This window comes from Acinonyx jubatus, chromosome D4 (assembly GCF_027475565.1).
Source record: "Acinonyx jubatus isolate Ajub_Pintada_27869175 chromosome D4, VMU_Ajub_asm_v1.0, whole genome shotgun sequence".
Taxonomy (NCBI): domain Eukaryota; kingdom Metazoa; phylum Chordata; class Mammalia; order Carnivora; family Felidae; genus Acinonyx; species Acinonyx jubatus.
The window spans coordinates 90,866,652-90,880,808 of record NC_069391.1 but is presented as its reverse complement, the minus strand read 5'-3'; the positions used below and the strand labels follow the sequence as shown (position 1 = coordinate 90,880,808).

General features: G+C 48.2%; 1 protein-coding gene across 6 annotated transcripts in view; it reads right to left on the bottom strand.

Moving 5' to 3' along the window:
* CDK20 (cyclin dependent kinase 20) overlaps positions 1 to 14,157 on the bottom strand; it is a 56,987-nt gene that overhangs the window by 34,959 nt on the left and 7,871 nt on the right. For 5 of the 6 annotated variants that reach the window (XR_008291346.1, XR_008291347.1, XM_053205374.1 and 2 more), the window contains exons 8-10: positions 10,717 to 10,754; positions 3,052 to 3,215; positions 2,498 to 2,616 (exon numbers count right to left, since the gene is read on the bottom strand). Coding sequence is in view for 4 of the 6 variants with exons in the window: in XM_053205374.1 (XP_053061349.1) it covers positions 2,498 to 2,616; positions 3,052 to 3,215; positions 10,717 to 10,754 (321 nt within the window). In the remaining 2 variants the exon portion in view is untranslated. The other variant, XM_053205377.1, reaches the window with a different exon arrangement.

Here is a 14,157-nt window from a genome sequence, read left to right as displayed (position 1 = left end):
AGGAAGGTTATCCTGTGTGGATGTAGGAGGAGGAAAGAGGGGTCGTCTTCTACAAGAGATTTGCTCGTGCAGAGTACTGAGGTTGTGCAACCAGGCAGAATGTGCACAGACCGCTCTGAAACAGGCCCATGATGGAAACACAGACCACACGCAAGTACAACTTGGCCCACTGCCCATATTTGTATTTTGGTGGAAAAAAAAAAAATCAAAGGAATACTTCACGACACATGAAAACATGTGCACCTGTCCATCAGCCGCATCACGAGCTCAGCCAGAACACAGCGTATCTCTCTTTGCTCTCCGCTCCTGCAGGACAGAGCTGAGTGGTTGCAACGGGACCACAGGGCTCTTTCCAGAAAATGTCGGCTGAGTCTGCACCAAAGCACTCTCCTCCCCTTTTTTTTTTTTTAATGTTTTTATTCCTTTTTGAGACACAGAGAGACAGAACATGAGCAGGGGAAGGGCAGACACAGAATCCAAAGCAGGCTCCAGGCTCTGAGCTGTCAGCACAGAGCCTGACACGGGGCTCGAACTTACAGACTGTGAGATCATGACCTGAGCCGAAGTTGGACGCTTAACCGACTGAGCCACCCAGGTGCCCCTAAAAAAATTTTTTTAATGTTTATTTATTTTTGAGAGAGAAAGAGAGACAGAAAATGAGCAGGGGAGGGGAAGAGAGAGAGGGAGACACAGAAACCGAAGCAGGCTCCAGGCTCTGAGCTGTTAGCACAGAGACCGACGCGGGGCTCAAACTCACAAACCACGAAATCATGACCTGAGCCGAAGTCGGACGCTTAACTGACTAAGCCACCCAGGCGCCCGCCCCTTTCAAGTTGAGAACCATGTATCTGGGCAGTGCTGGGCCCTCCCAGCTGCCGGGTCTCCTGCCGGGTCCTGGCCTGGATCCACACACCTCGGCTAGGGGTCTGCAGCTGAGGCGGGTCCTCAGAGAAGGCACAAGGAGGCGGGGAGCCCCCCGCACCGGCACACGCAGGGCCCTCCCACGAAATGACCCTAGAAACCAAGCACAAGAAACAGGAACCCACCACCAACAACCGAAAACCTGACCATAGAGCAGAGAGAAAGGACACAAATGACTCTGGACCCTTTAAACAAAACAGAACAATAGGGGATAAGAATGGGGACCTGGAAACTAGAGAAGTTTCTGTAAAGTAGGCAGACAACATGTCCTCCGAAGCATGCAGATCGAGAAACTGAGTCTACTAACATAAACACTGGTAAATTGAACCGGGAACCAGTTCAGACAGCACTTGAACAGTGGTCACCTCTGGGAAGAGCTGCTGAGAAGAGGCAGGGAGAACTATTTCACCCATGAAATATCTCCTAGTCCTGACCTTCCCAAACCCTCAACTGTTTCACTTTCATGATTCAAAAGCAAAATAAATTGTAACTAACCACAGCCCATCCCCAAAGTCCCCCCACCCAGCACCACCCGCCTCTGTCCCCAGACCCTGCCCCAGCCCCCTGGCCCTCACGATCTGGCGAGAGCCCAGCTAAGGCTTTTGAGGCTCACTCACCACCAGGAGCCTCGGGTGGCCTCTCAAGTGTCCCCATGTGGCCAAAGGTGGTGCACACCCACACTTACCAGACTCTAACGTGACATGTGGGCAGAGCAGTGACCCCACGGCTAGCATGGGGGTGCAAAGACACAGCTCCCAGTGGTCTGCTTCCCTCGCACACTGACAAGGAAGTTTGCTGAGAGTCAGGATGCCCTGTTCACAGGGGCCAGGGGGGTCAGGGGAGCCCCTCTGCTCTCGGTGCACGAGGCTCCCATGAGCAGGACCGGGCACTTCCAGCAGACCTGACCAACGGGGACATGAGCAGGCTCCCTACCTAATGTAGCAAGGACCTGGAAAATCGTGAGTTGATCTGTAGTTATCCAGGAAAAAGTCCTTTATAGGAGGTTGGGTTCTGTCTACAAGCACAGAACCCATGGATTTACAGGGAACCACATGATTCAAGACTCCGAGACACCTTCCCTCTTGGTCTTGGACTGACGGTCTATAAAATCATGATGATAACAATGCACATATTGCTTGGCTGCTGTGAGAACCACGTGAGAAAATAAGACCAGGAAGCTTTTTAACTGTGACAACCAACCATGAAAACACCGATCGTGTTATCAAGGTCTCAACACTTAATTGGTAGACGAGGGTAACTAAAAGTGGCAATTGTCTGGGAAAAACCACCCAGATTGGGCACTGGCTCCAAAGTAGACGCTGCAGGTCCGGGACTGGCACTGAGGCAGGTGGCCACCTCTCCGAGGCAGGCAGCACAGAGTCAAAGGCAGATCAGGCTCCATCTGCCATCAGACCTGAGTTCCGAGTGTGACCAGGTCTCCTGCAGCTCAGAGTTCTCGTCTGTACCACGGGGATCCCACCACCTCCAAGCTGGCCAGGAGGGTTAAATAGCTGGCAAAAGGGAAAGACCTCACTAAGACCCAGCGGGTCACACCCTGGCCCCTCCACAGGCTCACCTCCTGCACATCCCAGGCACGGACGGTGCCGTCCGAGGACACGGTGCACACCATGGACTTCTCTTGCCCATCAAACCGGCACTCCTTGGTTGAGATGTAAGCCAGCTCGTCTATCTCTCCTGGAAGAGAACACAGACTGGCCTTGAATGCATACACAGATGCCTGGGATATGGACACTCAGACTGGGGAAAGACAGGCAGGACACTCCTTCCTCTTGCATTCCCAGAAGCACACAGGTGCTCGTTAGGGGTGAGCAGTAGACAGAAAGAACTAGGGCTTCACACCCTGGACTGCCCCTGTCCACCACCCACAAAGCCACAAACAAGTGCCTAATATCTCACTTTCTTTCTTTCTACTCTGAAATAAATGTAACAATTCCTTCTTCACAGGATTACCGCAGGCACCAAGTGACACGGCGCAAATACAGAACGCAGCAGGGCACGTACTCATCAAGTGTCACCTTCCTGCTCAATGGCTGAACACCAAGTCCCACGACACTCAACCAGGAGGAGTGAGCAGTGGGAAAGCACACAGGACTACATTCCCCACCATACCTGTGTGCCCGGCAATGGCTTTGCAGATGAAGTCCTTCTCTGGCCGCCCACATTCCATTCGGAACTCCAGCTCGGATCGGCAGAGATAGTACTCTTTCCATGTTTGTGTGCCCAAGGTCATCTGGGAGGTTTTACATGATGACCAGCGTCCCAGACACAGCTGCCTGGAAAACAGACCCATGATCCCAGGCAGGACATGACACACGTTAGAAGGTACTGTGGTGTCGACAGGTCTGGCTTTGATTCCTGGCTATACCATCCAGTAGCTTAGACAACTCACTCCGCCTACCTATGCCTTAACTGTCCCCACCGTAAAATGGGGAAAGCAAGGAAGTGACAATGAGCAAGCGCACACCACCATCAGGTGTCAGTGTTTCTTGTGTATTAGCCAGTTTTCCTGACACCCCCATGAAGTCTACCTGATCCCCTTGTACACGACAGGGAACTTTAACAATTGACCCAAGGCCAAGGGCATGCAGCTTTGGTCATGCAACTGCCATTCAAGAGTATTTCTGGAAGTCTCCAACTCTTACTGCTGAATTGCCTATTTCTCCTCTCAGTTCTGTCAGCCCTTCGTGTATTTTGTTGCTGTTATTAGGTGTATATATGTTTATAATTTTTTGATCGTGGATAGACTTATCATGAAATGGCATTCTTTCTCTAGTAATGCTTTTTTGTCTTAAAGTCTATTTTGCCTGATATTAGCATGGCCATTCCAGCTTTCCCTCGGTTACTGTTGCATGGTATATCTGTTTCCATTCTTTTAATTTCAATTTATCTATGTCCTTGAATCTGAAGTATGTCTCTTGTAGACAGCATAAAGTTGAATATTGTTTATCCTTTCTAACAACCTCCTTCTATTGGAGTGTACATTAAATACACAATGTAATCAATGATAAGACACAATTTATGTGTTATTTGGCTACTTATTTCTGTAAGTTTGATGCATTTTCTCTATTATTGCCTTATTCTTTTGTGTTAAATATTTTCTTTTTTAATTATTTTTATTTTTGTGAAAGAGTGAGAGAACAGGTGCAAGTGAGAGAGGTGGGGAAAGAGAGGGACGGAATCCCAAGCAGGCTCCACACTTAGCCCAGAGCCTGATGCAGGGCTCAATCTCAGGACTGTGAGATCATGACCTGAGCTGACATCGAGAGTCAGATGCTTAACCAACTGAGCCACCCAGGCACCCCTTAAATATTTTCTGATATACTATTTTAATTCCCTTGTCATTTCTTCTATCATGTTTTTTGAGTTCTTAGTGGTTGCCTTGAGGACTAATCTAGTTTTAATTAATATCGATTTAATTTCTTTTTCTTTCTTTTTTTTTTTTTCCCGAGCAGGGGAGGGGCAGAGAGGAATCCCAAGCAGGCAGGCTCCATGATGTCAGTGCAGAGCCCAACACTGGGCTTGAACCCACAAGCCATGAGATCATGACCTGAGCTGAAATCAGGAGTCAGATGCTTAACCTACTGAACCACCCAGGTGCCCCAACAGCAACTTAATTTCAACATTATTCAAAAACTTTGCTCTTTTGTAGCGTCATTTCCTGCTCCTCTCAACTGTGCCGCTACATCTACAAATTACATTTTACATGTTAAATATACATGAATAGAGACTTACAGTTGTTTTATGCAGTTGTCTTTTAAATAATACAGGAAAAAAAAAGACTTACAAATAAGAAATATATTTATTCTGCTTTTTCTATATGCCTATAGAGTTACTTCACTAGTGTTTTTTTATTTTTTAATGTGGATTCAACTTCCTGCCTAATGTTCTTTCATTTCAATATGAAAGATTCCCTTTAGGATTTCTTGTAGGACAAGCATACAGCAACAAACCCTCTGAGCTTTTTGCTAATCTGAAAAGGTCCTCATTTTCTCCTTCATTTTTCTAGACATACAATTCTTAGTAACAAGCTTTTCTTCCTATACCTTCAATATGTCATCCCATTACCTTCTGGGCTTCATGGTTTTTAATGAGAAATCAACTGGTCATCTCATTGGGGTTCCCTTCTACATGAGGAGTTACCTCTCTCTTGCTGCTTTCAAGATTCTAGGTCTTCAGCTCTCCTTTGATTATAATGGCTCCTTTTAAATATTTTATTTTTAAAAGCAATCTGTACACCAAATGTGGGGCTTGAACTCATCACTCCAAGATCAAGAGTTGCATGCTCTACTGATTGAGCCATCTAGATGCCCCTCAAATGTGTCTTGACGTGTAACTCTTTGAGTTTATCCTACTTGCAGCTAATTGAGCTTTTGCATGTATAAATTAACATTTTTCATCAAATTTGGGAAGTTTCCACACCTTATTTCTTTAAATATTTTATTCCTTCTGCCTTTCTCCTCTCATTCTGGGACTCTTGTTATACAACGTTGGCATGCTTGATGGTGGCCCACAGGTTTCTTAGGCACTGGTGACTTTTCTTCCTTCTTCATATTCATTCTATTCTTCAGATAATCTCCACCGACCTATCTTCAAATTCACTGATTCTATCTTCTATCTGCTCAAATCCTGAGTTTTTAAAATTAAAAAGGTTGGGGTGTCTGGGTGGCTCAGTTGGTTAGGAGTCCAACTTCAGCTCAGGCCATGATCTCGTGGTTCACAAGTTCAGGCCTTGCATCGGGCTCTGTGCTGACAGCTCAAAGTCTGGAGCCTGCTTTGGATTCTGTGTCTCCCTCTCTCTGTCCCTCCCCTGCTCACACTCTGTCTCTATCTCAAAAATAAATACAACACTTAAAAAACTTAAAAAGGTCAATAGCATACTTTTCTACTCTATAATTTCTATTTAGTTATTTTTATAATGATTCTTCACTGATATGCTCTACTGGATGAGACGTTGTCCTACTTCTAGTTCTTTGTACATGGTTTCTTCTAGTTCTTTGAACATAATGAAAATAGCTGATTTAAAGTCTTCATCTAGTAGGTCCAAGGCCTGGTCTTTCTCAAAGACAAGTTTCTGTTGTTTGCTTTGTTTCCTGTGTAGAAGCTACACCTTGTTACTTTGCATGACTCATTACTTTTGTTGAAAACTGAACATTTTAAATAATGTGGAACTCTGGAAATCTGACCCCACCCCTAGATTTGTTGTTCTACCTCCTTACTGTTATTATTGTTTAGTGATGTTTCTGAATAGATTCTGAAAAGCCTGCATTCTTTGTTACCTGTGACCACTGAACTCTCGCCCAGTTAAATTAGTGCTAATGATTGGACAGGGATTTCCCAAACACCTAGAACCACCAACTCTCCCAGTCATCACCAAAGGGCTTCTGTGCATGTTGGGGCATGCACTCAACACCCAGTAAGGTAGTTGACCACTCTGCCCTAGACTTAACTTCCTACTTGCACAGAACCTCAGGGTTAGCCAAACATGTGAGTGTAGAGCCTTCTTAGGTCTTCCCTGAGTTTGTGCACAACCCTGTTACACGTGCCTGGGCTTTTTAGGAATGTGACAGCTTTTCAAGGTCCAAGTCCCTAAAGATGTCACGTCCTCGGCTTTTCCTTTTAAGCTTTTGGGTTAGCCTACTTGTTTGCTCAATTGCTGTCCATCAGCTCTGACAATCACAAAGTTCATCAATTGTCTGTTATTATTTGGACAAAGGTCCCAAAGAAAAGGCTTTTCATACTGGGTGAACTCGAAGTCAGACCAAATAAAAACAGTCTGCCCGTGGGGTCTTCCAAGAAATACCAGACGGGTCAAATAATGACAATTTTCCAGGAACGAAAATCCAATCCCATCCTTCTCCCTCCAGTGACTGCCAGGCTCCTGGTCTCACTGTGATTGTGCGCTGATGACATTCAAGGCTAACACAGAACTGGAGGGCTTTATGGGAACAGGGCAAGAAAACCTGGTGTTCTAAGATTCAAATATTTCTTCTTGAACAAACACTTCCTAAGCTACTACAAGTCTCTTGTTAATTTCCAGAGCCCTGAAAAAGTTGATTTTGACAATTTGTGCCAGTTTCCTCGTTGCTTTTAGGGAGGAGAGAAACTTCAAATCCACCATTTCCCAAGAGCCTGCATTCTGCGCTTCCGTGCAACTACTGTCAATTCTCTGACAGCACCTCTCTCATGAGACTTTTCAGGAGAGAAATGTTAGTTCAGCCACACTGTAGAGAACTACAGAATCCCCACCCGGTCTGTGGGCACCAGAGCAAGTGAGACATGGCTTCTGCCGAGGGCACTCTCAGCCAGTGATTGGGAGGAGGATGAGCAGAACAAAAGTGCGGGGGAGAAACGTGGCGTTTCAGGAGGGGCAGCATGTGGAGCCACGGGAACTGAGCACCAAGAGCGGATGTCCAGCCAGGGGGGGGACTGGGGAGGCTTCACGGGCAGAGGCTTCCAGCATTTACAGTCCCCACAGCTGAGGTGGCATCATGTGGCTCCAGCCCAGCACTCCTACTGCACGGAGGACACAAGGTCAGGTGGGAAATGCGGGGCTCACGGTCCGTGGCCTCAACAAGTACCACACCCAGTCCTCATCGCCTCTCCACTCACCGAGTACCTCCACGCGAGGCCTGTGCCAGGCACTAGGGACCTTCTAACACACGGAGAAGGATCCACCGCCTGCGCTCCAAACGGGTTTTACTGTGTTTGCTGGAACTCTAGTCCTTCTATCAGAAGCACCATATTAGCAGCCTGTGGGCAGAATGGACCCCCAGATTATTCTGTTTGGCTTGCACAGGATTAGCCCAGTGAACTAGCTGCCGACACTTAAAACTCTTGAGTTTTCACATAAAAATCAGGAAAAGGCAGGGGGTCTGGTTATGCTGAACCTAAATTCCCATCGGACAAAAGGGATCTGGAGCCACATGAAGCTGAGCCCTTCACACAAGAACGAGCCCTCGGCTTCACCGTCTCTTTTCTCTTCTGGGTGGTGAGACCGAGACACCTCAAACCACCACTCCTGTTGTTGGCTTTGAGTTGAAATAAGAAGACAGGGAAATTTCTTGCACCCGCACCTCAATCTGAAGAGTGTGAAAACAAAAGCTAGACCAAGAAAATAATGTGGCTTAAGAAAAAGAGGAGAAGGCACATTTCTTTGTGGAAGTTAAGTCTATTTCTACATATTACACACTCAAAACTTAAGTAGGACCTATGAGCAATACTGAGAAATGAAAAAGTGATTTGACAAAAATGAAGGCAGACCATCAAAAAGGTTGAAGTATGAAGATGAATAAATTATGTGATATGCCTCTGAACTGCAATATATCAAGTGAAAAAAATACTGATACCAAAACTTTTCAGATAGCAACTAATGACAAAATAATCTATTGTACACAATAGAAATTATGTACCTTAAACAAAAGCAAATATTTGCGATTTTATTTCTAACCAAAACATAACGCTTACTGTATTGAAGAAACAGAATTTAAAAGGTCCTGAGGCATTAAAAAAAGGACCTTGCAGCATTTCCAACTAAAATTACACAATGCAGGGGCATCTGGGTGGCTCAGTTGGTTAAGGGACCAACTCTTAATTTCAGTTCAGGTCATGCTCTCATGGTTCATGAGATCGAGCCCCACTTGGACCCTGTGCTGACAGCACAGAGCCTGCTTGGGATTCTCTCCCTCCCTCTCTCTGCCGCTCCCTAGCTCGCAGTCTTGTTCTCTCTCAAAATAAATAAACTTTAAAAAATTAAAAAATAAAAGAAACAAAATAAAATTATACAATACATATTAAAAATACATGACCAGTTAACTACATTAATTTACTGTGTCCATGAGAATTTCTAACAGGCCTGGAGAACTTTGGGGCCCGGTCCTCATGATAAGACACAGCATCAGAAATGACATGCATGTGACCACAGATGACAATGCTCCTGAAATGCTGTTGTTCCAGCTCCAGAAACATAAACTCGGTGTTTTTTGTTTTGTGTGTGTGTTTTTTTAAGTTTGAGACAGAGAGAGAGAGAGAGAGAGAGAGAGCGCGCGAGCACACGCACATGAGCAGGGGAGGTGCAGAGAGAGAGAATCCGAAGCCTGATGTGGAGCTTGATTCAAGAACTGTGAGATCATGACCTCAGCCAAAACCAAGAGTCAGACGCTTAATGGACTGAGCCACCCAGACGCCCCTAAACCCAGGGTTTTCATAAGAACGCAGTCCAAGGATACAATCTTGAGGAATGACTTTATGCTAAAAGTTCAGCACCAATTATGAAACAGTGATGAACTGAAACCACTCTGTGACTTGGTTTACAAACGCCAAACCATCTACCCAAGGCACCTGGAGGCACAACGTGGTAACACACACGTACGCACAGAGGTCAGGTGATAAGCCGCAGAAGATAGTTTCTGAGCTGTGGGAAGGAACTCACTCCCGTCACTCAAATTCCTTCCTGGCTTCTCAGCAGAGACAAGAACAAAGAGCAGGGTTAGGGCTGGCTTCCTACCTATTCCAATGTGGGAATACGGCTCTGCGAGCACCTCCACAAATACACCAACCCAGGAGCCAATTCATCTATTTCACAGGACACAATGTCATTGAGAATCACATTTGGGAAGACAAAAAAATCTTGTCCACTCCCCTACAGAGAAATCAATGTCCAGAACTGAATGTTCTCTCCAGAGACATTCCCCAAAGTGCAGAGATGAAGACTGGAATCCGATAAAAGCTCTCTTCAAGACTAATTGAAGAGATCAGCATCATTTTTCTAACAAACATTAGCAATAAGAAGTGAATGAGAAGCAACAGATGCCACAGAACACCCAACACGGCAGTGGCAGGCCTGGCATCCAGAATCCTCAAGGACCACAACTGCAACATTACCCTGAAAGCAAAACCCATCAAGCAGAGATTCCCTCCAAGTGTGGAAGATTCTTTGTGTGTGAACAGCTGTTTTCCATCGTAAGTGGCTAAAACTAAACACAGCTCCTAGTGGACAGCCAAGGCCACAGCCTGTCTTATGTTCAGCAAGAGACAGAAGATGTGAGACTCCTCTCTTGGGTCAAAAGGAGTCAGGTTCCAAAGGAAAAAAGAATAAGAAAAAAACTTAATAAATTAATGATTAAGATATTTTTTATTTTCAACTTTAATTTTTTAAATTTTGAAAAATTCTAGTACCATATGCGTTCATACACAGCTATGTTGTTACACCAAAGATGAGTTAAAATAAAAGTGATTTGGAGGCGCCTGGGTGGCTCAGTCAGTTGAGCGTCTGACTTTGGCTCAGGTCATGATCTCACAGTTCCTGAGTTCGAGCCCCGCATCGGGCTCTGTGCTGACAGCTCGGAGCCTGGAGCGTGCTTCGTATTCTATGTCTCCCTCTCTCTCCACCCCTCCCCTGCTCGCACTCTGTGTGTCTCTCTCTCAAAAATAAACATTTAAGAAAATTTAAAAATAAAAAAATAAAAGTGGTTTGTTGATTTGTCTTCTATCAGCTGGCCACATGCATCTGCTGTACACATCTGCCCAAGATTGGTACTCCTGATGCATGTCAATCTCCCATTCAATTAATAAAATCTCTTATATTTCGATATACTACAAAAAAAAAGTATTCACTACATGCATGACAGGAGTAGTTCCCCACTGACAGGTGCTACGGATTGTCCTTTCTGATGTACTCAGTAGAGCCAGACACACGGTGTTCAAAACACTTACACGCTACACCCCTCACCTTCGCAGGACCCTCTCCTGCCCACGTTTGGCTCTTCCTTCACTTACCTCCACAGTTCCTTGGTCCCTGAAACCTCATTCCACACCTAGAACAAGAGGACAGAGAAGTCTGGTCAGTCTGTATGCAGTTGGCACCTAGCCTGCCAGGCACCGTAGACGGGACAGAGAGCTAGATCAGACTCAGTGCCTGTGGGCAAAAAAACTCACCCTGGGGAATCAGACATATGTGGACGGCCCAATAAAAACAATCGAGAGTGAGAAAGGAGAGTATAACAATGTCGGTGGAGCTGAGGGGCTCAGAAGTGATTACTGACAAAATCCCCAATAGCTGAAGCATTCCAGGGAGAGAGAAAACTACTGGAGCAAAGACTGTGAAGTGAGAAAAAACTGGTGAGCATTCTGCCTTAAGTGGAGTAAAGGGTTCTGGGGAAAGGAGCTGGAAATCTGCTTAGACCCAACTCGCAAAGTCGTAATGGCAAAACCAGTGAGAAGCCACTTGGCAATTGTGAATGGAGGAGTGGTGGGTAGCCTGTTTAGTTAGATCACTGGCTCCTTCGAGAAGGAAGAATTGGAAATGAGGGCAGGGCAACAGGCTCCAGAAAGGCTGCCTCAGAGGAGTAACTAAAGGCACTGGCCTGGAGGGTGTCCCAGAGACGCCAAGATGGTAGAACAGCCATCTTGGGAGACAGTCAGCCCTGCTCCCATAAACCGCCCCCTGCAGAAGTATGTGAAAGAGGCTCGGGATCAGTCAGTCCTGATCTGAGGGAACCAGAGTGTCATGCCTGCCCTCACCCAGACCCACAGCTGCGTCCTGGGACGCCCTGGCCTCTCCAGCCAGGCCAGCCTGGATCCTGGAGCCCACACAGCTTCCAAGGGAACCACTCTGGAGAGTTGCGTGTGGTCCAGACGCACTGAAGGCCCCATCCCAGAACCTGGCTGGCCAGTCCCTGGCAGAAGCAAACAGCATCCTCGCAGCCCGGGCCCCGCTCACACAGCCCTTGCTCACCTGCCGGATCAAAGTGCCTCGGTCTTCTTGGCAGGAATGTAAAGTTTATAATTTGCAGAAATCAAGCCGAGACAGTCAAGAAGATTTACGCATTTTCCTTTTATGGAGTTCCCAGTTCAAAGCCTAATTGAGACCTTATTTCCCAAACACAGAGTATGATGTGCAATATAATCTGAAAAATAAATACTACCCACCCAGAGGACCCCTCTGTTAGATGCTGGCCTTCACGACAACACAGTGAGGCAAGGATAAGTGACTCCATCTTACCCAGCAGGGAAACCATGTCCCAGAGAAGCTTGTGCTGCCCAAGGGTACAAGTGGCCCTCCTTCCTAACTCTGCCCCTGCGCCATCCCTAGCCTGCTGCAGGGATCCAGTCCCAGCCCTGTATGGGACTAGCTGGGTGGGACCGTCTCTTTATTGGTAAAAAAAAGGGGATGAAAACCCGGTATTTTACGACACACCTTAAATATAGTTATGGAATTCAAACACGAATCTGTTTATTGATCTTTCCGTAAAACGATATGATAATGTGTGACAATTAATAAGGAAAATCTTCAGGAGGGCCGCCTCGGTGGCTCAGGCAGTTAAATGTCTGCCTCGGGCTCAGGTCATGATCTCGTGGTTTGGGAGTTCAACCCCACACCGGGACCTCTACTGTCAGCACAGAGCCTGCTTCAGATCCTTTCTCTCCGTCTCTGTCTGCCCCTTCCCCCTCGCGCTCTCTCTCAAACTATACATAAACCTTAAAAACGAAAAAAGCAAAAGAAAATCCTCTGGAGGCCAGCGGGGGGGCTCTGAGGCCGCAGCCCTGGTCAGTTGCAGACCCGGCACCTTGCAAACCAATGCTAGTTTAGCTACTCCTTCACTGCCTCAGAGGGAGTAAGATTTGTCCCCACCCCGCCTCCCAACAGCCCAGCAAAGGGGACTGTCACAGCCCAGCCAGGGAGAGGCCACCGCACTTCCAGTCCCCAGCTGACTGCAACGGACCTTTAGTTCGCAACAGCCCTTCCAGCCTCGCCTTCCTCCGTAAAAGAGCCTCTTCAGCTTTTCTCTCTGGACTCGCCTATGGTTTTGCCAGGCCCCGCTGGTCTCGAATTGCAATCCTCCGTTGTTCCCAAACAAACCCATTGTTGCCGGTAAGATAACTGGCAGTTTTCTATCTAAGGTTCACAAATGTATTTTAGCTTCCTTTATGAAATTCCCTGACTCGACAAGTATTTACAAAGGGCACGCTGGGTGCCAGAGACAGGATGCTGGCTGTCAGGCACGAATCCAGCGGGGGGCAAGCGGACATGAACTACATACACTATACCAGCAGTTAAGCTGTGCGGAGCCCTAGGAGGAGCCGGCGCAGGTGCACACGGGGCGGATGACAGCCAGGACCCAGGCGTGCGGGCGCCCTGACCCCAGGGGACTCCCCACTCACAGGAAACTCTTGGCTTCCCAGACAAGACCCAGAGGGAAATTATAGAATGTTCCAGAAGAGGTGGGAGGGGCAAGGAAACAGGCCCCCCAAGCCCATCCAGGCAGTGAAAGCTGATGGCAGGGGGGCCGCAGCAGACCAGCGAACAGGGCTCTGGGAGTCCCCGGGGCGGCGGCTCGCAGCACCCACACAAGCCTCCAGGTCACCACCCCGGCCTCAGCGCGCTCGGCCCACCACGGAATTGGCCGCCGGACGCCGCCCCCGAAGGGGGAAACTGAGGCCCAGAAAAGGGCCAGCCTTGGACACGCAGGAACCATAAAGCCAGCCCTGCCTCCCGGACAGGGCGCGCTACCTTGTCCACCTGGGCGGCGCAGAGCAGGTCTCGGGCCTCCAGGAAGGAGAAAACGTGCAGGAGCTCATGGAACCCAAGTTTCGGCTCCATCTCGCCCGCACCGCCCAGCCTCCGCCCTCCGGCCACGCCTTCCACGCGCTTCTGGCCTTCCGGCCAAACCCCGCCCATCTCGCCACGCTTCCGCCCCGAGGGCCAAACCCCGCCCATCACGCCGCGCTTCTGGCCCGCAGGCCGAGGAGCACGCCAAGATGCTTCCTTCCGCTCCGGACGGCCAAACCCCGCCCATCCCACCCCACTTCCGCCCCGCAGGCTACACCCACCCAGTGCTCAATGCTTCCGTTCTGTTGGGTCAACCCTCTGCCAGCCTGCCAGCCTACCAGCCCTCCGCCTTAAGCTGGAGCCAGTCGGCCCCGCTCCTCCCTGACCTTCCACTTGCCTCTGACCACCCCATGGCTCTCGCTCTGACCTTCACCCCTGCACTGACCCTCACGTTGGACATTGTGGTGGTCTTGAACCCAGCCCCTCCCAAGCCCTTGCTCTGGCCTTTGACTTCACCTTTGACCTGTCCTCCATTTCGGACCCTTGCCGCTCTCAACCTGGCCTTTGACATGGGCCACTCATTTACCAGATTCGGGCCTGGAACGAAGGCTCGTTCCCACACCTGCTCCACAGCATCTCCACGTGCTCAGCACCTGAACACCGTTACA